Source organism: Idiotropiscis lumnitzeri, chromosome 8 (assembly GCF_059441095.1).
Source record: "Idiotropiscis lumnitzeri isolate Australia: NSW breed Sydney's pygmy pipehorse chromosome 8, RoL_Ilum_1.0, whole genome shotgun sequence".
Lineage (NCBI taxonomy): Eukaryota > Metazoa > Chordata > Actinopteri > Syngnathiformes > Syngnathidae > Idiotropiscis > Idiotropiscis lumnitzeri.
Genome location: NC_142398.1, coordinates 7,599,037 through 7,619,638, shown reverse-complemented (window position 1 = coordinate 7,619,638; position 20,602 = coordinate 7,599,037). Strand labels below are relative to the sequence as shown.

General features: G+C 38.7%; 1 protein-coding gene across 1 annotated transcript; it reads right to left on the bottom strand.

The window, feature by feature from the left end:
• Nucleotides 1–4,044: 4,044 nt before the first annotated feature.
• On the bottom strand, nucleotides 4,045–19,668 carry ednraa (endothelin receptor type Aa). Its single transcript, XM_088303312.1, has 8 exons — nucleotides 19,455–19,668; nucleotides 16,095–16,572; nucleotides 11,212–11,339; nucleotides 8,045–8,243; nucleotides 7,010–7,162; nucleotides 5,521–5,654; nucleotides 5,283–5,391; nucleotides 4,045–4,881 (listed from the first exon to the last, which is right to left on the bottom strand). Exons 2-8 carry the CDS (start codon nucleotides 16,527–16,529, stop codon nucleotides 4,744–4,746), a joined length of 1,296 nt encoding a protein of 431 aa, XP_088159438.1. The 5' UTR covers nucleotides 16,530–16,572; nucleotides 19,455–19,668; the 3' UTR covers nucleotides 4,045–4,743.
• Nucleotides 19,669–20,602: the final 934 nt, after the last annotated feature.

Sequence of the window (20,602 nt, the reverse complement as noted above, 5' to 3'; positions counted from 1 at the left end):
GTATGATTGGTAACCTTGTTTCCGTAGTCCAATAAGTGAAGAGGATTTTGTACATGGAGGGGTTGTAATGTTGGATTGTGATGCACGCGTTCCACCAGAGGGCGATGTTCATTAACAATTGCTAAACAGTACAAAGAGGCTGTTTTTGGGTTTAGGAAATTGTCATCTCGAAAGTAAACAAGACATATCACGTGGTTCTGTGTACTTTATAACCGCAAGATTTATTAAGGGTTTTTAGGTGTATATTTGCATATGCTTTCCAAGGAGGAGACTAAATCTTGAAATGCTTTTACAGCGACATTTTGTATCATAGGTTAACCAAAATAAAACATCAAAAACAAGTGTGATAATGTAAATATAAATAATCCGTCTATGTGCATTATAAAACCCTTTCATTGCCCAGGCAATGTTTAAAGCAATAATTATTGTCGAACTAGAAATAACGAGACTCAGTAAAATTAACATGAAGTTACATTTATTCACTCATGGAAAATCAGAATTTTGCTTCATTTGTGGTACACAGCTCACAAGTTAATTCCTCAAGTCGAGTTGAGTTATATTTAACTTTTAAATTCAATACATTTGCAGATACATCCATTTAATCTTGTGTAACGTTTTGCTTGAGATATAATCGGTATTTACTGCAACCCTAATGAGCACAAGCAATATAGAAGTAGAAAATGGATGAATTTGTTCAATATATTTTAAACGAAATCTTTATTTAAGCATAGGTTTAAGCAAAATGCATAATTGCACAACATTACAGTAATATTAAATATACTTGATACTTTTTTGTCTTACTACTGTATTTTAACTCCATTTTACTTGGCAAGCTAATTAAAATTTTTAAGGTGGCACTTAATGGGACTATCACTGTTATAGGCAACAGTTTAACACCGTTGACCTGTCATAGCAGGGTAAAAAAAAACAAGTCCTCTCTTATATCACAAGACTAAAATAAAGTAAAACCACTCACCCGTTGAGGAAACATGACAGTCCTGCATTTTTCACCAAAAATGTAATCAAATAATGAATTGTACGACTTTTGAGGTTCTTGCTCCATGCGGTTCTGTTTGTCTTCACGAGAGGCAGAACTTTTCCTCCCCGTCGCAACCCCCACAACCATTTTTTCCAGACAGATTGTTCATGAATGTTTGACTTTCTCCTTTTGGCTTTTTATGAATAAGACATAGTCTTTGCCACAAGTCACACGAGCGAATGGATGCCTCCAAGGGACGGTCGGGCAGGGTAAAGCCACGAGGGTTAGGGTGGATAAACATATGTCGCGTTTAATCACCGCCGAAAGGTGTTTTAGCTTAAAGGATGTGGCATCCGTCCCGGTTTATTTTTATTCTTTTTTTCTTTTCATGCTGCTTGTGCCTGACAGTCAGGAAATATGGCGCTGATAACAATGCACGACAAAAGAGGAGACAGATTGCGTAGATCAACTTATTGTATGTATCTTTTATTGTATATCATCTTATTTATCCAAATATGTCTACTATAGGCCTTTTTGGTGGGAAATAAGCAAGCTTACTTTAGTTCTTCTTGACAAACAACAACAAAAATAAAGTTGATTTTTTTTCACGTGTCATGAAACTATATTTCATAAAAGTCAAGCGCTTTGTCATAGATGCCATTTTAGTCAAAATATCAATGAGTCATAATTTTATGGGAAAAAATGTAATGCAACCTCAGTCAAATGCAGAGAGTTAAATAATCTGAGCAACTCAAAACTGAAATGATCAACCAGTAATTTTGTGAGAAAGTATTTCTTTTACGTGACTAGTTCACGATGCAAACTAATTTTATCACAACCATAGCTAAAATGTTCAACAACTTTATAAAAACAAAATTGTGATACAATGCAAATGAAGATGTGATTTAATTGGGAAAATCACAGAATTTTATGAGAAAACATTTGTTATTTTATAAGAATGGCCAAGAATCATTTTACACAAAATCGTAACTTGCAGTTATAAGAAACTATATTACAAAAATAACGTAAATTTCTTTTATTAAATTGGAGTTTCACACGGAAAAAATCTTGGAATTTTACAAGGGATTTTTGATACCACTTTATTTCAGATTGATAATACGCATCAATACAGAGTACCAATACCTTGAATACTTTTGATATATAAAATTACATTTCACTTAATAACAAATTATTGTGAAAAAAAAACATTTCTTTCTGACGCAGACGATTCACCAATGTGTCAAACTGCTGCAGTATAGCGCCAACTACTGCCAAGGAGGACTTAATCAATGTCACGTATTTTTTTTTGCTTTTTGAATCAGTGGCTGGCATCGGCAGCCTCCATAAGAACCCGATACGTAAAAATAAGACCGGAATCAGGGTACTTAACCATCCTTGAATTTTACAATCATAAACGTATAGGAGCATTAATGACTGTTTTTCCAAAAATCTCATAATCTAAAAATCAAGGGAAAATAAACAGATTGATCTGATATTGCTAGAATGAATTAGAATATCATAAAGGAATGTTTTGCAATATTATACAGAAACATAACAACTTTATGAATTTATCATAATTAACAAATATCTTTTCTTTAATAGTCTTACGAGTTTGTTTCAACTCGATACTTGAGCTTATCTCAGGTTGTAGTTCACTTTTTCTCCGACCATAAAGGTATTGTTTATGAAGAAAAAACAGGCATTCCTGTCACATTGAGCTGGGAAACGACAAAATCTCAAGCTCGCCATTGATCCTGTTTTTGGCAACACATGTGACAATCGAGTAACGCGTCTCAAATTCCCACATCCTCTGCGAACGAAGATCAGGAAGCCTAAGGGCCTCGCTCGGTCAAAGCGGGTCACTGTGTGCTCGCAATTACTCCCAGACGTCTTTTTCTCACAGATGCTGAATGGGGAAACAAGGGCCCTCCTTTTGACTCCCCCTGAGGAGCCGATATTAGCACAGACTGGGGAAATAAACTTGCGCTCAACGTGGATTTATTGGGACAAGAACTGATGCTAGCAATGATAGCAATGGCAAAATCTGTACATGTTTGGAGGGTCCTTCTGTACACAGTGTGCAAAACACAACTTAAGATACACACATCATTCTTAAAACACACTTACAAAAATACAAAAACAGGTTGTGTTCAGTTTTTGGGTGAATTTTTAGGATCAACCTAAAATAGAATATCATCTTGACAGGTGACTTTGAATTTATCTTCACAAAAAAGTGCACACTGGACTAAAAGTTTGAACAGCTGGACGGATGCTTTGAAATGTTTAGAGAAGTTACAAGAAAGTTCAACGATAGTTGTACATTCACACTTGTAGAGTACAATTCAGGATGGCTCTTTGATAACAAATGGTGATGCTCTGGAGGGAATACATGCCAAGAAATAGACAATTCGTATTAAGCTTAGCATAATGGCTAGTTAGCGAGGGAGGTAATTTTCTTTGGTAATTTAGCACAATCGGCCTGGCAACACACACAAACCATCAAATATAATTTTTCATTGAAATAACAAGTTTTCTTCCATTTTGGCAAGGATTGGAAAGTTGAACAAAGATAGATTAGCTGTTTTCAGTCGTGAGGCTGAGCTATGTTAGCAAGAAACTTACTGTATCTTCAACAAATTAATTGCAATCTCTAATTTCAGGGGAAAATAGTGAATGTGCTCATTCACAAATAGCTCAGCAATTATTTAAAAATGATAATTACTCCTGTAGCACAAATGAGTTGCAAGCTACTTTGTACTACCTTTAGTAATCCATTATATCCGCATATTTGACAAAATGCACAAAAATACTTTCTTCTTGCTCAGGTGAATGGCAAACTGGGAACTTTAAACATCTACGTCTGTTTTTTTTTAAACATAAAATGTCACCACAGAGCCACAAAAGATGACAAGAGAGATTTTCTTTGTTTACGTCTACACATTTCCACAAGGAAATCAGCCATGAAGATTTTTTTTTTACCAAATTAAGTCTTTTAACAATCTCATCATCGACCGTATTCTTGCTCTTTTTTTGGACTGACTTAAAAAAAAATTTAAAAAAAAAAAAAAAAAATAGGCGATGTTAGGTTCACCCCAAAATTTTCCAATTTGTGATTGCTGAACGGTGAATATGGAGATGATGGCTGTATTTCGAATGTATCTGCCGTTTTCATTGACTAAGCTTTGCTAAAACTGCCAAATAAAGCACTTTACAAAAGTGGACATCCGGGTACATGTTTTGTGAATTACATGAGCTTAAATATCATACGTATATTGTCATCACCACATTGTACTCTCTGTGACCGTTCGTTTGTGAAATATTCAAAAATGCCAAGCGACTTTAAGCTCAAAAGTTGATGACACAATGAGGCTAAATGAATAATGAGTACATCCACGGGCGTGTTCGATGGAGAATTAATCGCCACTAACACGCTTTCCTGTTTTCCGACTCCTGGGATGGACGCGAGCGCTCATCTCCCGTCATTTCCTCTGACAGCTGGTTGTCTTCTTTTCCGTTGTGCCACATTGTCCTGCCCTTTTTTAAACTGGAATCGTGATGCTAATTCAGTTCAAATGCATCCCGTGACGAAGTTCACCAGGCAACTTGTCCGTTCGTGTGGAACCATTTTTTTTCCTCGGTGCCTCTGCCAGTTTCATGCAAGGCCGTATCAGTAGTCCTGGTATATTTCTGAAAAAAGTGTCATAATAATGCATAGTATATTTTGGAAGGCTAACTGTTTAGAATAGTGTCTGAGTGCCAAGTGTTCAGTCGCTGTCTTTCCGCAGGCTGCGGTCGGGCAGAAGGTTGTTGGGCTCAGGGCTTTTGCACTGGACACTGGTGCCGTTCATTGCGCCGATGCTGCTCAGCTGGCTGTCCGAATAGCACCAGCAACACAAACACGACTGTGGGGAACATGTGGGGAGAAGATAGAGAGCGTTTTAGCAAAGGAGATGATTTGAAAAGAGGTCTTCCTGTGTCTTGGGCTAGGCTTGCCTTGACACATGTTTTGTCTCCAGCCAGGCTCCCTCCCCTCTTTGACAGTTCTCAGTAGAATAAAAACAATGTGAATTCATAAATTATCGTACATCATGCATATGCACCATCATTAGCTCTGTGTCAAACTTCATTAGCATTTTATGGTCATGCAAAAAAAAGAATAATAAACAGCGATCCCAATGCATCAGTCTACTCTCCAGGTAGAGCAGCTGCACTCTATAAAATCTAGACGGCATTTGCTGAGGTTTGGTGTTCCCAGTTTACTGTATATCTCACTTATCAGTCAGAGTACCGGTAAGTACTTTACCTTAAAGCAATTTTTGAACTTTTTGCTGACAAAGTAGAGGATGATGGGGTTGATACAGGAGTTGATTGTTGCGAGATTGATGCTCAGGTAGTCCATAACCAAAAGGAAGCTGGAAATACAGTAAAAAACAAAAAAAAAAAAAAAAAAAACATAAACTTCAGCTGCAAGTCCATGAAGTCAAATTAAAACATGCTGCATAGCTTCAGGGCCATGGTACATAGTGGTCTCCCCAACTCACTTGAACAGCTCGCAGCGCGTCTCGTCATTCTGATAGTAAACCATCTTCTTCAAAATCCGGCTGAGGTGAAGCGGGAACCAGCAGAGGGCGAATATCAGGACCAGGCAAAAGACGGCCTTGGCCACTTCCCTTCTCTGCAGTGAGGGGGGGAAAACATGATGCTATCCCATTAGAGCAGCAAGGCTTCCTAATACTGTAAAGCACGTTAGAGACGGACAAGCAAGTGGTCAATAAAAGGATCTGCGTTGAATTTGACAATCCAAAGTTTTATTCTCCCAAGATGACGTCCAAACTAGCCATGGCTTAAATGCCATTTTTGTCTGCTCTTATGTCCTTGTGATCTCGTGAAACGTTATCACTCACGGCCCAAGCACTATTACAATTGAAAGTACAATTAAACCAAGAATGTACAGAATACCAGCCGGATGTTGTTCTTGTCAGCTAGCTAACCAAGGATACATCGGTTGGGTACATGTGAAGACTTGGTTTCGAACATATCCCAAATGCATTTCATGCTGCTACCACAGAAATACATCACAGTCCTGGGAGGTAACTTAAAAAGTTCATAGCTGTTCCAAGAGACAAGCGTTCTTAGGAAGAATGTTTTTGTGTACGTTCTTAGGTGGAGTGAGTTCACAAGACTGTGCTCTGTGTTCTTTATATTGAGAAATTGTCTCTCTTTTGTGGGGTTCATTGGCTATCCAAAAATATATTTACTTTCGGTTTAACACGTACTCATTTCATAAATGATCTTTCTTGGTATGTAGCTACTTATTTTTTATATATATATATATAAAACTATCAAGCTAACTAGCCTACAACTGGCTGTTTATCTGTCTTGCCATCGATCCACTGTACATCGCTAACTATCAAATTAGCTTTCTCAAAGGGCATCTACTGGATCCATATCATCTATTTATTGTGTTAAATATTGTGCTGTTATGCCTTGAGGAATTGAACTATCATGTTAACTATCATGGTTCGTATGTAGGCACATTTTCTGCAAGCAATTTCTAGAGCTGGTTATCTATCATGCGAACTCGCATTTTTCCGATTATCTCAAGCAATTTACAGATTACCTGTTTTTGTATTGCTATCTATCAGCTAACTATCTTGCTAACTACCAAGCCAGCTACTCCGCTAGCAACCTCTCAAGCTATCCATTTTGCTGACCATCTAATTACTCACTGTACACCAACACCTTTTTCCTGTTTACATTCCTGTACTCCCTTGATGCATTTTCGTTCACTTGGACTCTATTTATTTTTACTTAGTGTGAAGAAGTTGAACCCCTGGACTAAGGTTACCAAGAGAGTCAGAAAAGCAAATGATAGGGTTGGAGGCACCTGTAGACGTTTTTACTGAATTCTACCCGCGGGATACGCGGGAGATCAACGGAGACATGAGAAGGTAGGCCATTAAGAGGTCTGAGGGGTGCAAAAGACGTTTTTTGACTGAATGAACGACATTTGAAATTAGTCCGCCCAACCTGTTTGAGGTGCTCGGTCAGGGCGATCCGCAGGCTGCCGTTTCGGTTGTTGAGCATTTCGCAGGTCATCAGAGTATAGAAGATGGCGGTGCAGGTCAGCGGTACGCAGAAGTAGAAACCGAACAGCCACCAGTCCTTCGCATCCCGATAGAACTAGGAAGAAACATGCATTTTAGTCGGGTTACACTTTTTATTCATAGTTATTCTGCCAAAGGAGGCAGAAATTATTCTAAAGTGAAATGGCAACTTGTTTTTTTCCATCAATCTTGCTGATCACAATGAATCAATCAATCAAGATCTCACCCAGGTTATCTTGACCTCCCTCTATTTATTTTTAATTTTATTTAAAAATGTATTAAAATTGTATTATTTATTATTTATATATATATATCTATATATCTATATATATATATATATATATATATTTTTTTTTACATCGTCATCATCTGTGAATGTTGAAAAAGTGCCAACCCTATTTTGACCGAGTAAGAAACATATAGAATTGTTTTTAAATGTACGTCATCAGACAAATAACCTCAATTTGAGTCCTGTAATTTGTAATAAATCCCAGCACTGTCGATAGACTAATAATCCATTGTGACGCTTGTTTTTTTGTTTTTATTTGTATTTTTTATCAAGACGTAAGTACGGTATGTTGTTTCTACTCTCTGAGAGTGATTATTCCATTAGGCTGCATATGGATTATATCTGCACTTGGCCTCTGGTTTTTGTGGCTTCAGGTTTCAGGTCTTGGTAATTGTACCAGGCCTGTACTCAATTATGTCCTTCGGAGGAAAACAAAAACACACCCGACAATCAACTCGAAAACTAAGCACAGTAGAGTCGGTGGATACCATTTTTTTTTCCAATTCTTAACAGTCAATACATGCAAGTAAGAGCACCTCTTATCTTCTTTTAAAATGTTTTGTCTAGTTAAAGTGAAAGACTTTTGCTGCTTTCTTTAAGACCAAGCACATCTTGGCCCTGAATCAAAAGCGAAACAGTCGAAATGATAAAAGTGGGATAGCGACCTACCATCATGAAGTCTGACTTGGGGTGCAGCATGCAGGTGCGCAGGGTTTCGTTCCGGTAGTTGAAGCTGACCATGTCGAAGCCCACGGCTTCAGGGACGGCCAACACCATCGACAAAACCCAAATGGAGAGAATTTCCATGACTGTGAAGAGTGGGATCCCGACGCCTTGCACTCGACTCCAAGATGCAACGGCCCTGTACCTGCAACACGGGAAGAAACGGAGATCTGATTTAATTCTTGATCCACACCTTGGTCCAAATATGTACCAAAGCTGGTTGGAAATTCGATGTAGCCTTTTTTAATATACACTAATCCCTTGTTTATCACCCTTAATGGGGAGCAGAACTTTTGGTTGACTTTTTAACATTATTCTTTTTATTTTGGGGGGGGTTTACACATCAATTACGCCTTTGCGACCCCCCTGACATGCTTCCCACCTTTCTAAATATTTACACAACAAATTTAACTTTAAATTGCAAAACGAATAATAAATACCAGACAGCTGCAGGTTGTGAGAGGAACGTGATTTACAAGCCTAGCACTGGACAATTACGAGGGACCGTTGGCTAATAACTATGCTAATGTTTTAATTTTTATCCCAATATTGGCTTATGTTAACAAGAATAATTTAGCATATTAGGCAAAGGTACAATCAGCCAGGTCATAGAGTTGTCTGGGAGTGGAAATCTTCTTAATGTGTGTCGCAGAGCGACGTCATCAAGCAGCAGCCAATAAAAAAGAGCCAGCAGATAACGTCACTTCGAGGAGATAAGTCTGTGTGTGGCACATTTTGGCATGTCTTTGCATGCATGCATCTTACTTTAGAGGCTGTAACATGTACATTCGAGTGTTCAATAAACCAAACATGCATGTTTTGGGAATGTGGGAGGAAACCAAAGAAAACACACATGGGCACGACGGGGGAGAACATGCCAACTCCACACAGGAACCCTGCACCGCTGCACAGTGAGGCCATCGTGCTCACCAGTAAACGTGCCGCTGTATCATTAAAATGTTTTAAAATATTTTCTTTACTAAAGAGTACTTTCCATGGTGTTTTTTCTAATTTTGCACACAAGTAAAAAATGTAAAAAAAAAAAAAAAACTAATACTAAATCCAACTAAAACTAAATTAAAATGAAGTGTTTTTGAAAAAAAGAAAAACCTAATAAACACTAATACAAGAAATCTTCTGAACAGTTTTGCGTGTCTCTTTTCTCTCTGTCCCCATCCATATCCTTTTCATGTTTAGGATTTAGGTAACTGTATATTATCCAAAAATAGTCATTCATTGTCGATGTTGTCTTGATATAGCTAACAAATTCTCTCTCGCTCTCTCACTCTCTCTCTTTCACCAAACAGCAGCAGCATAAATTGTCGAGTCAGCACGGCCCCATCAAACTTTCAGTAATCCATGTGGAAAGATGATCAATTGTTTATTTAAAATATCTAATATTTATTTATGTGACGTCGCTGAACAGACCCTGGCCTCCGTCTTTGGTGGAGAAGGGGAGGGGGGTCCACCCGTCGGCTTGTTTGCTTGTTTGTTTCATTAATAGAAAGGCGCTTGTCGAAAATGTTTTAGTAAAATCACGCATCAAGATTTCATGGACAAAACAATATATTTTTCATGGCGCATTTGAATCTCTGTTCGACAACATGGCGGCATGTATATTTTACAAAGCGCTAAACGAATCTGTCCCTTTATTCCATCATCTTCTAATATTGAAACATACAAGTGCGGTGCTGATATTTGAGTAAGAAAAAAAAAGACTGGTAAAAGTACAGATTCATCTCCTTAAAGCCTATTGAGTAAAAAAAGTACAAAATCTGAAATGCTCTTAAGGACGACAGTAAATGGCAATTATATACAGGAGCTATTTTTTTCTGATTAGATAGACCAGAAACAGTTTTTACACTGAACAATTCCCCCTCAGGATGTGGAAGGGGGAAATTTTATTTCTCAGATTTTTTTGTGCCTTTGATTAGGTCCCCAAAAATATCAGCCTCGTTTGACTTTCCATCTCTCTACTTACAGTTGTGAAACTTTTTTTTTTAAAGCAGTAGTCATCTGCAAAGGCTGATAAAAGTAACAAACCTATTTTGACCAAAATCAATACAAAGTACGGTTATCAGTGGCCAAATAGAGAGTAAAAGTGAAAAAATAAATACTCAATTAGAGATATCTGGAAAATCTACTCAAGTAAACTGTATTTGTTCACATTACACTACAGACTCCATCTTTAATTTCCTGGGGACTTACAATAACCCTGACCTTAAACTAACCCTCCCTTCATCTTTTTTATCGAACCAACTTTTGCAAAAACAAGCTCTCAAATGCATCATCTCTGTTTCCCATAATAGAAGGTCGTTAAACGAGAGCCTCAGAGAGCCTCTTATCTCGTCGGTTGTGTCTGCCGTACTCGGCCGTCATTATTTTTTTTCCGTTGGGGGGGTTCTATTAACGACCACGGGCAGAGTGGAACTTGACCTCACCGCATTGACTCTTAAGACTGCTTTTGACGCTATACGTTACATCCGTGATGCATATTTCATGTACTTAATGCAAAAATAGCGACCCATTAATCTGTAATGGAAGTTTCCAACAAACACAAAACAATCATGAATCATCCCCCGCATAATAATGCGCAATTAGTCCAAGGATCCTAACAAGTAATGACCCCCCCGCATAAAAAAAAAATCATAAAATAACACAATTGCTCCCTCTTTAATTCTTCTTAATTCACATCGACCTCTTAAAATAAAAAAATGAAAAAAAAAATAAAATAAAAATATTTTTAGTAAAATCTATATTGTATTAAATTGCAGAATGCATTCACTTTGTCACACTTCACTTTGAATTTCTTCCCTGTTGTTTCCTTCTCTCATTTGCAAAGAAAAGCAATCACATTGTCATTTCTTCTTCATTTCAGTACTAAAGTATTGAAATGTCACTTTTGGACCTTGTGGACATGGACTTGGTAGCCCTTTGCGTGATACTTGCCTGGCATGTATTTTCCAGTGTCATCAGTCATTTCTGCAGCTCCCAATAAGCAGCGATATAACGCTGTGGTCTGCATGTGAAAATACAAAAACTCCCATTTTTGCAAACCGGTTTTCGTCTAAACATGCTCATGTGAGTTCAACTCCGACTCTCCAAACACTGACCTGTCAACGCTGAGGGCGCACAGGTTCAGGACAGTGATCCCCACTGAGGCTTTCTGCAGGAAAGGAACCAGCTTGCACAGGAACAAACCGAAGGTGCTGTCATAAAATGGAAACCGGGATGCCAGTAGCTGGAGGAGAAAAAAAAAGAAAAGAAAATAAATAACAATGATGTAAACCTCGTAATCACCAAATCAGGGGTTGGATTCGATACTTGAATCTTAATTGTTGATTTTAGCAAGACATTCTGGACAATTGTGTTGCACTGTGGGAAGGCGCTTTTATGTTGTGTTTTGATTGGCAGACTGAAATGTTGACCAGTGCAACAATAATTTAGGGTCAGATGTTAAATCTAGAGATTGAAGATAATTTGGACAAAACACAGGAAGTACGGTGGACTAGTGGTCAGTATGTGCACCTCACAATCAAGAGGGCCTGCATGTTCTCCTTGTACCTGCGTGGGTTTTTCAATGTACTCCAACTTTCTCCCACATTCCAAAAACATGCATCTTAAGTTCATTCAGTACTCTAAATTGTCAGCAAATTTTTTATTAACAACCACTAAAAGTACAAATAATCTCTTTCAAAAATATCTTGTACAAAGCCTATCCCAATGAGCGGCGAACATTTGCGACTTTTGGCAAAGGGAGCAAAATGTGTGTTGATGTCAGGGTTCAATCAATGTCACAAATAATCGCAAAATGTTGGCCAAACGTTCGCCAATAGTTTTAGTTTTTTTTTCTTGTGGCACGAAATGTGTTCAAAATTCTGTCTGACGAAATTTGAATTTGAAGAAAGCATTTGTGGTTAACAAAATAAACTAAAAATTAAAATGCTTAAAAGAAAAAGAATCTCACTGAAACTAAGTCTCACCTTTATAAAACTAACTAAAACCTAGTGTTTGTTTTTGTCACTTAATGTCATTCATGGACTCGTCGTTTAAAAAGTATTTATTTCAGTACTGCTGTGCGTCTGTACAAAAAATGGAAAGTCAGTCGTTTGAGAAATTTAGTTTATTTAAACTTATGCGACATTTAGTGACCTTGTTTTATATTGCATTCGACAAACACTCCGTATATTTAAAAACAAAACAAAACTAACACTAAAACTAAAAAAGGTTCTCTCTTCTGCACTCTAACTGAAAGTGAACTAAAAAAAAAAAAACAGCACTCAGAGAAAATAAACACAAACTATAATGAACTATCCCAAACTAGTATGGCCCTGCGACCAATGAACCATTTTCCTCAATTTTCAACTTCCTGTAAACATAATGGCTTCCCAGTGCCTTTGCCCATTACCGAGCGGACTTTTAATGTCTCATTTGATAGCCGACACATCCTGTTTTACTGTTCAAAAATCACATGGAGCTCTTAAAGCCCAGCGCGATGGAGATGCGTTTGAGATGCCGTTTGTCATCTTGGCACTTTTCCTTCAAGGGGATACGAGATGCATTAGGCTTAAGGGAAGAACCTTGCGTTGTAGCTTCCTGGATCCTCCTATTGTTTACACCAGCTGTTTAAGTTTTCCCACCGGCGAGAAGAAAGGCACTTGGGTCATTGTTTTTACTCTGCAAGTGCCTTGATTATTTTGAGCTTCGTCGTAACATCCCCGACGAAGAGGTCATAGAAGAGGCTTTAAAGTGGTTCAGACGTCATTGTTTGAGCATTGTCCGCTTCCTTTCTCCCCCCCACACTAAAGAGTCACTGTGACACTTCGTTGTGCGTTTAGAATCCTGAAAGCGTTAACCCTTGGAGCTCAGTGCTGGCCGTTTTTTTATCCTTTTTTTTTTAACCATTTTAGCGAGAGTGGGGTTTTTGTCTGATTTTGTTATTCCCATCGACAGACTTTAAATTTATCAGTCATATACGCTGTTGTCAGACACTCCGGGCATGTTATATAGCATTTGAGGCACATCATTTCTTCAAACACATAAAATAATACACATTTAAATGAGCATAATATATTGAGAAGATAACACAAAATATTGTCCTACAATAATCCACAGCAAGGATGTAAAATATTAACCTATCGCCGTTACTTTCTGTAGGTTTAAAAAGCAGGATTATAGCTGATAATGTTCTGTTGTTTTCAACAAAACTGGACTGTGTTGAAATGCCGTACTTGCTGTTTCATTCTTTCAAATTTACACTCAAACTAAATAAGTATTCTGCCATCTAATGTTTGGTAGTGGAACTCCACACAATTAACTGTATATATAAAATAAAATCCACAAAATAGTGGGACCGCTATGGAGTGGATTTTTTTGTACACAATTTGGGTCAGACAGGTTTCATGAAAGACTCTTGAATACAGTATAATTGTTATAATTAATGTTTTTGACTGGATGATTTAATCGTGAGCAGATTTATCTAACATTCTTGGTTTCCAAAAGAATTGTTTAATGGTTGACTGCACTTGAATGCAGCAAATTAATGGCGGCATTTTGATATTAAAAAAATAGTACGGCGTGTTGACATTTACATTTTAATTTGAGAGGTGGAAAATCATCTGCAGGCTGTAGAAAAACTATTCTATTTGCAATGTAAGAAAAAAAAGTGGCACTGAGAATTTTAATGTGCAGTGGCTCAAAAATAACCGCACTGATTTTCATAATCGCAAGCTAAAATCTGAATTACAAGCATTAGATGGTGGAAACAAACAGCAACAACAGCTTGGTGGAGAGTGAGGTATTCTTCAAAAAAGTGGTCAAATGTTTACTTCAAGCTATTTATCGCCACTTCCAGTTGACGTTGACTTTAAAATTAAACACAAACGAGAATTACAAGGTGTGTATCTAACAATCACAATCCAAACCACCATAGGTCAGCTAAAAAAATTAGCATCAGTGTTGAGGTAATTTGAAATGTCATTTTTGTGGTTGTTCTCTAGTTAACATGAGTATAACATTACAAGTAGCAAAAAAAATAAATAAATCTTGAATAAACATAAAAAGAATACTGACTAGGGATTACGACAAGGCTGTAGTCAAATCAAACAAGACCGGAGGGATCAACAAACCATTCCTTTTTTTTTCTCTTTTGCTTTAAAAAAAAAAAAATCATTTATCTTCCTGCAGCGGCTATTTTCATAAAGCCTCCAGATAAGGATAGTGACTAATGTCCCAGGTCAGCTCAAGGCGACACGCATGTGCGGCTGAAGTGTTTATTTTAGCCCAGCGTATCCCAACACCTCTCATCACCCATGTGGCCACACGAGGGGGGCGGGGAGAAGATAACGGCGGCCCGACTGATTGCACTTTCCCGTCTGTTTGCGCCCTACCCCGCCGAGCCTTTCCCGTCTGTCCTGTTTTAGGCTGCTCACAAGATTTAATTGATTGTGTAATTTCACTCTTGATGAGTGGGCAGAGACTTGACTTTTTGTATACAAGCAATTAAAAGTTTGTTCACACAGCTGTTGCAGCTTCCCTTATTAAGATAATTAGCCGGGTTGCTGACATCAATGCCACACACTCTCCACTCCCGATTATATCGATAATGTGATTTCAAAGAATACTTAACCAAATTCCTCATAATATGGTGGTCTACCAGTGAATCAAGTAGAGAAGCATGTTGCCTTAGTGGCAAAAAGTAGTGTAAAAAAATATCCGTAATTACCACTATCAAATATATACCGCAGATATTTAAAACAATATTTCACGAAATGTCGTATAACTGTTTGGCTGAAACAGTGAAGTGTGAATACTCAGTTGGCAAAACTGCTCGCAAGTAGTTGATTTTTGAGGTGGGGGGCGGGTGGGGTGACAAATTTTAAAAAAGGGTTCAATTAATCACGGGAAGAATTGGATTTTGGTCTATGTGATGTGGTCGCGGCCAAATGGGCAAATGACAAAAATTGCCTCCGAACACGTCAAAAGCGGCACTACCGATTGTGCATACTTACTTAATTATATTGAATAATATTCCTTGAGTTTATGTTTTTCATGCGGTCCCTGAAATGCACACAAAGGTGATTAGCTCACGTTACGGAGTGAGTGAAATGTTCTAAGTGAAATGCGGAGTAGTTGCAACAGAGAAGTTGAATAAGGCAGCACGAGTGTGTGAGATTTGCTGACTTATCAACATCAAACTTGACACATTGGGCACGTTCGTGGAGAAGAAGAATGAGACGAAGAAGAAGGAGACAAATAAGACCATAATAAGTACATAATAAAGTAAGTGCAATTGAATAGTGAATTAGCCAGCTAACGATCTTGAAATATTTATCTTCCGTTAGCATCTCTCCCCGGCGGCGTCATGCACAGATATTTTTTTTTTGGGGGGGACGAGGTCGGTGCCGACAATCTTTATGAATAATGCCGGCGGGTCGAGGCTGGAAGGGTGCCGATATTGCAGCCGGAGGGCGTGAGACTGACCAACAAAAAAGGGTCAAGTGCCCAGCTCTGGTGAACACCATCATGGGATTGTCCTGGATTGAGTCTTTATTTTTGACCTTTGGGGGAGGGATTGTTTTTAATTGAATTAGATTGTTCATTTTATCATGTACAGCACTTTGTTTTACCTATATGTGTGCGGTTGTGTGTGTTTGTTAATGTTCTAAAACTAAAGTTGACTTGAGTAATTGGTTTCCAATTGTTGGCAGCTCCATTTGTCTCAATCTGGCGCGTCCAAACTTTTTCGTTGAAGAGCCATATACAGAAAAATGAAAGTTTTAAAATTGTTCAGCTTCAATTTATTAAATATCCTTAAATCAATCAATTAAGCAGTTCTATGTTGTTTATTTTCATTTTTATGATAAACTGCTACGCAACAGCGTTCTGTTAAAGGTTGCAAGCTGAATAGTGAAGAATTTTTCAAGATTTTGGAGTAGCCAACGGCTCTGCATCCACATGTTTGACACACCTGCGGCGGATGTGACACCAACTCTACCTTGTATACGTTGATGGGGATGTCGATGACAATGTAGATGAGGTCCCCCAGGGCCAAACTGGCGATGAGGGCGTTGGGCCCGTTCCTCATGCACTTGTGCTGGTATATGATCCTCAGCAGGGTGGCGTTGCCCACCAGGCCCACCACAAACACCAGAACGGAGATCACCGTGTTGATGTACTTGAAGTAGCCGTTGATGGTGGTCCTCACCACGCATATGGGCGGCGGCACGGGCCTCCTCACCACCGTGGCGTTGGACAACACCACGGCCTCCGGGTGGGCCGGCGGCCCGGGGCTGGGCTTGAGGGTGGAGGAGTGCTGGAGATATCCCGGCCCAGGGTCCTCCTCCTTGACTCCGGCGCTGTTTATCTGGCACATTCCTCTGGCCGCCATACAGGCCATTAGCAGCAGTATATGCAAGGCCGTGCCGCCCATCGTGGAACGCTGTCTGCGCTTTGATTCCACTCCCCAGTTATCACTACAGCAACACACAGAGGAACGTTTTTTTTTTCAATCCGCAGAATAGTGCATCTGCATGCTTTAAATGAAGGAACATTTTTTTTTTGTATAGCAGGGCAGTTTGATAAGCTCTGTCTCTGGCTGTTTGTGTTGTGATGAATACTTCTTGGAAATACAGTTGGACTGAAAAAGGTTTGAGAGGAAACAGACACAAGTTGAAAAGTGAAACCAGAGCAAAATCTAAAAAAACATAACTACTATATGTTTTTAAAAAGTCTACACCCCCCCTGTTCATATTTTTGTGGTGCAAAAAAAATGAGCTTAAATCAGCTCTATACTTTCTTCCACTATTTTGTATGTCTATGTGTGCACGTCAGTGGTTCACTGGTCAGCACTTGCAGAGTTTGTGGGTTTTCTCCGGGTACTCTGGTTCCATCCCACATTCCAAAGACATGCTTGGTGGGATGATTGGACACTCTAAATTGTCCCTTGGTATGATTGTGATGATGGTTGTCTGTCTACGTGTGCCCAGCGATTGGCAGGCAACCATGTCAGGGTGGACCTACTGCCCCGAAGACAGCTGGGATAGATATGGATGTGTGTGGGTGTTTTATTTTGAATCGACACGAAGAAATTCAGCCTGCTTTCACGGAGGACTGCAGAAATCAGACTATTAGTGAAAAATTCTTCGCAGTTGGACAATTTTAAATTAAGTAGCTAAACGATTCATTGGTTATCATAAATAGTTATCGATAATTTTTACTTGTCAATGAACAGTTGCACCTGTACATATGTAGAAATATCGGGGTTGCGACTAATGATTATTTTAATAATTGGATAACCTGTCCATTATTTTGTTTAATCAATGAAACCAATTATTCGAAATCCTATATAAAAAAAACAAGATTGTTTCAAATTGACAGTGTAGAAATTGCATAAACATTCATTTTGATTCACTTACTGGCGCATGTCAGGAAATGGGCAACAAGTGTTCATCATAGCTAATCAAAACACAAGCAAATGTTTTGTTTTGATTGAAAACAAAAAATATATATATACTGCAAAATTATTGGCACCCTTGCTTAAGATGGTTTTAGTTTTGAATAAATTAATTGATTTTTCCCAAAATTTCAGCAGAAAAAAAAATTCCACATTAAGAAATAATGCTTTTGCATCAAATCAGGTGTGCCACCATTATTTGCACCCCTGGTGCAAAACAAAAGAGGACCTAATCTTTTACTCTCTGAATCATCCAGCGACCTGAGGCCTCTCTTCTGCACTCTCTTATTTAGCTCACTCTGCAAGCTTTCAATGGGGTTGAAGTCTGGGGACAGAGATGGCCCTGGGAGGAATTTGATTCTGGGTCCGCTGAACCATGTCTCAATTTTTTTGCATGAGAGGATGCTTCTGCAATGAAAATTACATTTATTTCAAAGTTTTTACTAGAGCTGTCAAGTGATTAAATTTTTTAACTATTTAATCACAAAATAATTCAAAATTTTAAATGTGATTAATCACATTTTTCAACTACTATTTTTGTGAAGCTTGTACCAGATATTTACTTGAATAATGTCTTGGAATTAATGCAAAAATAAAAAAATATTAAGTTAATTTAATTCAAAGACTATTCTAATATCATTCTTTGATTCTTGAATATGATTTAACCTGAGGCATCTTTCCAGGCATTTTTCCTACATTTCTCAAAACTGCCCAAAAGCAGCAACACTCCAGTAGTGTTAATTTGCAAGGCCCATTGATAACTTGAGCTTCGGTGTTTTGTTTTGAGATGATGTGCTAAAAATGTACAGCTGGTATGGTAGAATATTTGCAAAGTATGCAAATTAGTTTTGAAGTAAATCAAACTGAGTTAAGTGAGTTCAAATATTTAACTGAGTGAAGCAAATTTAGATTAATCTTCAGAGTTAACGCTTTAACTTTGACAGCCCTACTTTAAACGCATCTTAACCAGGGATACAGACAATTATGTAAAAAGTGCATCTCTCTTATTGAAGACAGGTATTTGGATTTCAATACAATTCGAATGTGTTACGGTCTACGAGTCGATTTGGTTCGATAAGACACGGCTCAGTTCAAGAGCGTGAGGAAATGAGTGTCTTGTTGAAAGTAGACCATTTTCCGATATGAATGAACTTTTGTCATCTTAGTTAACAGGCACCAACATGCGAAACTCCCCAAAGTCCAAAAACTGTTCAAGTTGATTAAAGTCAATGAAACAACAAATCATCATGGCCATGAAACCACTTTATACCTATTGGTAACTTTTTGATCGATTCTTGACCGATTTTTCTTTATATTGAGATCAATTCATAGTTTGTGTACCAATGCACTCACATCTTTTAAAACAAAATTGATATTTTGACGCACGTCAGTTTTGGTGACACCTGTATCCCTAACACACTTAACACGCGAAAAATTAATGTATTAAAAAAAATACTCATTTAGTTTATGACTAACTGCTGGGTTAATCTCCAGTCAACAGTCCATAACAAACACTGAAGCTTCAACTAAAAAGGCCTTTTCCTGATGACTCTATTTCACATTTAAATCAATGCAACATGTCCACGCGGGGGTGGGGGGTGGTTGAGTCGCGACAGACTCCACCATTTGTCACGTGAAAAGAGTAGGTAAAGTTTTAAAAAGCTGTCAGCTTGACGGTTAAAGCCCTTTGCATCATGTCGCGTCTCCTTCGCCCCCGAGTCGTTCCTGTTTCAAAGTCCCGCCTGTCACCAAGTACACAAAGAACTATTTAGCAGCCAGCCCTTCAAGTAGCATCACAGTTTAGCATCAGCGCCGTGCCCGCCGGGACCCGTGACAGCACGCAAACTGATCTGCGCATCAATAATAAATACATTTTTTGCCGGTTTTTTTTTTTTCACCTACCGCTTCTTATAAAATTGTCTGCCGCCCGGCCCCCTTGGAAAGCGTCAGGCAAACTTTCAGCTGAAGCCCCCAGACATCTGTATCACATCACATGAGTAATTAACGCGCTATCAAAGCGGCAGCCGGATCCCCTCTTGGTTTGAGCAAAGGCGGCCGTCTGCTCCGAGGTGCCGTCGCATTATGGCTCACGGTTTCCTGGGGAGTGTGTGTTCTTGCGTGTGTTGGGGTGTGTGTGTGTGTGTTTCAGAGCTCCAGCGAGACACTTTGACTGGGTGGGATAGTAAATCTCCACCTCCCTTTAGCAACAGACTGGCCCCCCCTTTTGGACCCCCCCCCCCCTTCCCACTTCGCTCCTCTCCCAGGCACCGCCTGCCGACACTCACCTCCGAGGCACGCACTCACACAAAAACACACTCGACGCTCATCGTCGGGGTTTTCGTGCCTCTTGTCCTCTTGACAAAGGTGATATTAAGGTTTGTTCCACACAAAGAGAGAAAAACAAGTTACAAACACACACTCGCTCTCAAACTCGCACAAGAACACATTGTCTGCGTTCTGGCATTTTGGCAGAACGGTCTCCGCCAAGCTGGTCATGCCGCGCAACAGGAGAGTGGAGTCATAATTTGGTGGCAAAAAGGTAAATACAAAAGCTAATCTGCTTTAAAGAAGAAATCGGTTTAGTAATAGCTTTAAACGATTACTTGATTATTACAATACTTGTCAATTAACTTGATAATCGATTAGTTGTCGATTAACCGATTTATTTTGACACCTCTACCACTTACTATGCTGATTGAAAGAACTGCTTCTGGTCGTAATGCAATTTTGGTGAAATTGCTTGCGCTCATCAAAAGTACCAACATTGAGTCTCACTCACTTTAACGCCGCACGCCATGCAGGATTTGCACTATTACGAAAAATAGTGTCTTCATTAATAAGCATCCACACTATTTTGTGCTTCCTTTCCTCTAGACAAAGGCAACATTAAAAACGGGCCCTCACAAAGATAGAAGGACAAGAGTCTGATAAGGTTAAACAAAGCTCATTTTAGTCCATTTATAAATAAATTCTGCAGGAGGTGGCATTAAGGGACAAAAGGTGACATCCTTTTTCTCTTCAAGTAGCCTTTTTTTCTTTCAGGCGAACAT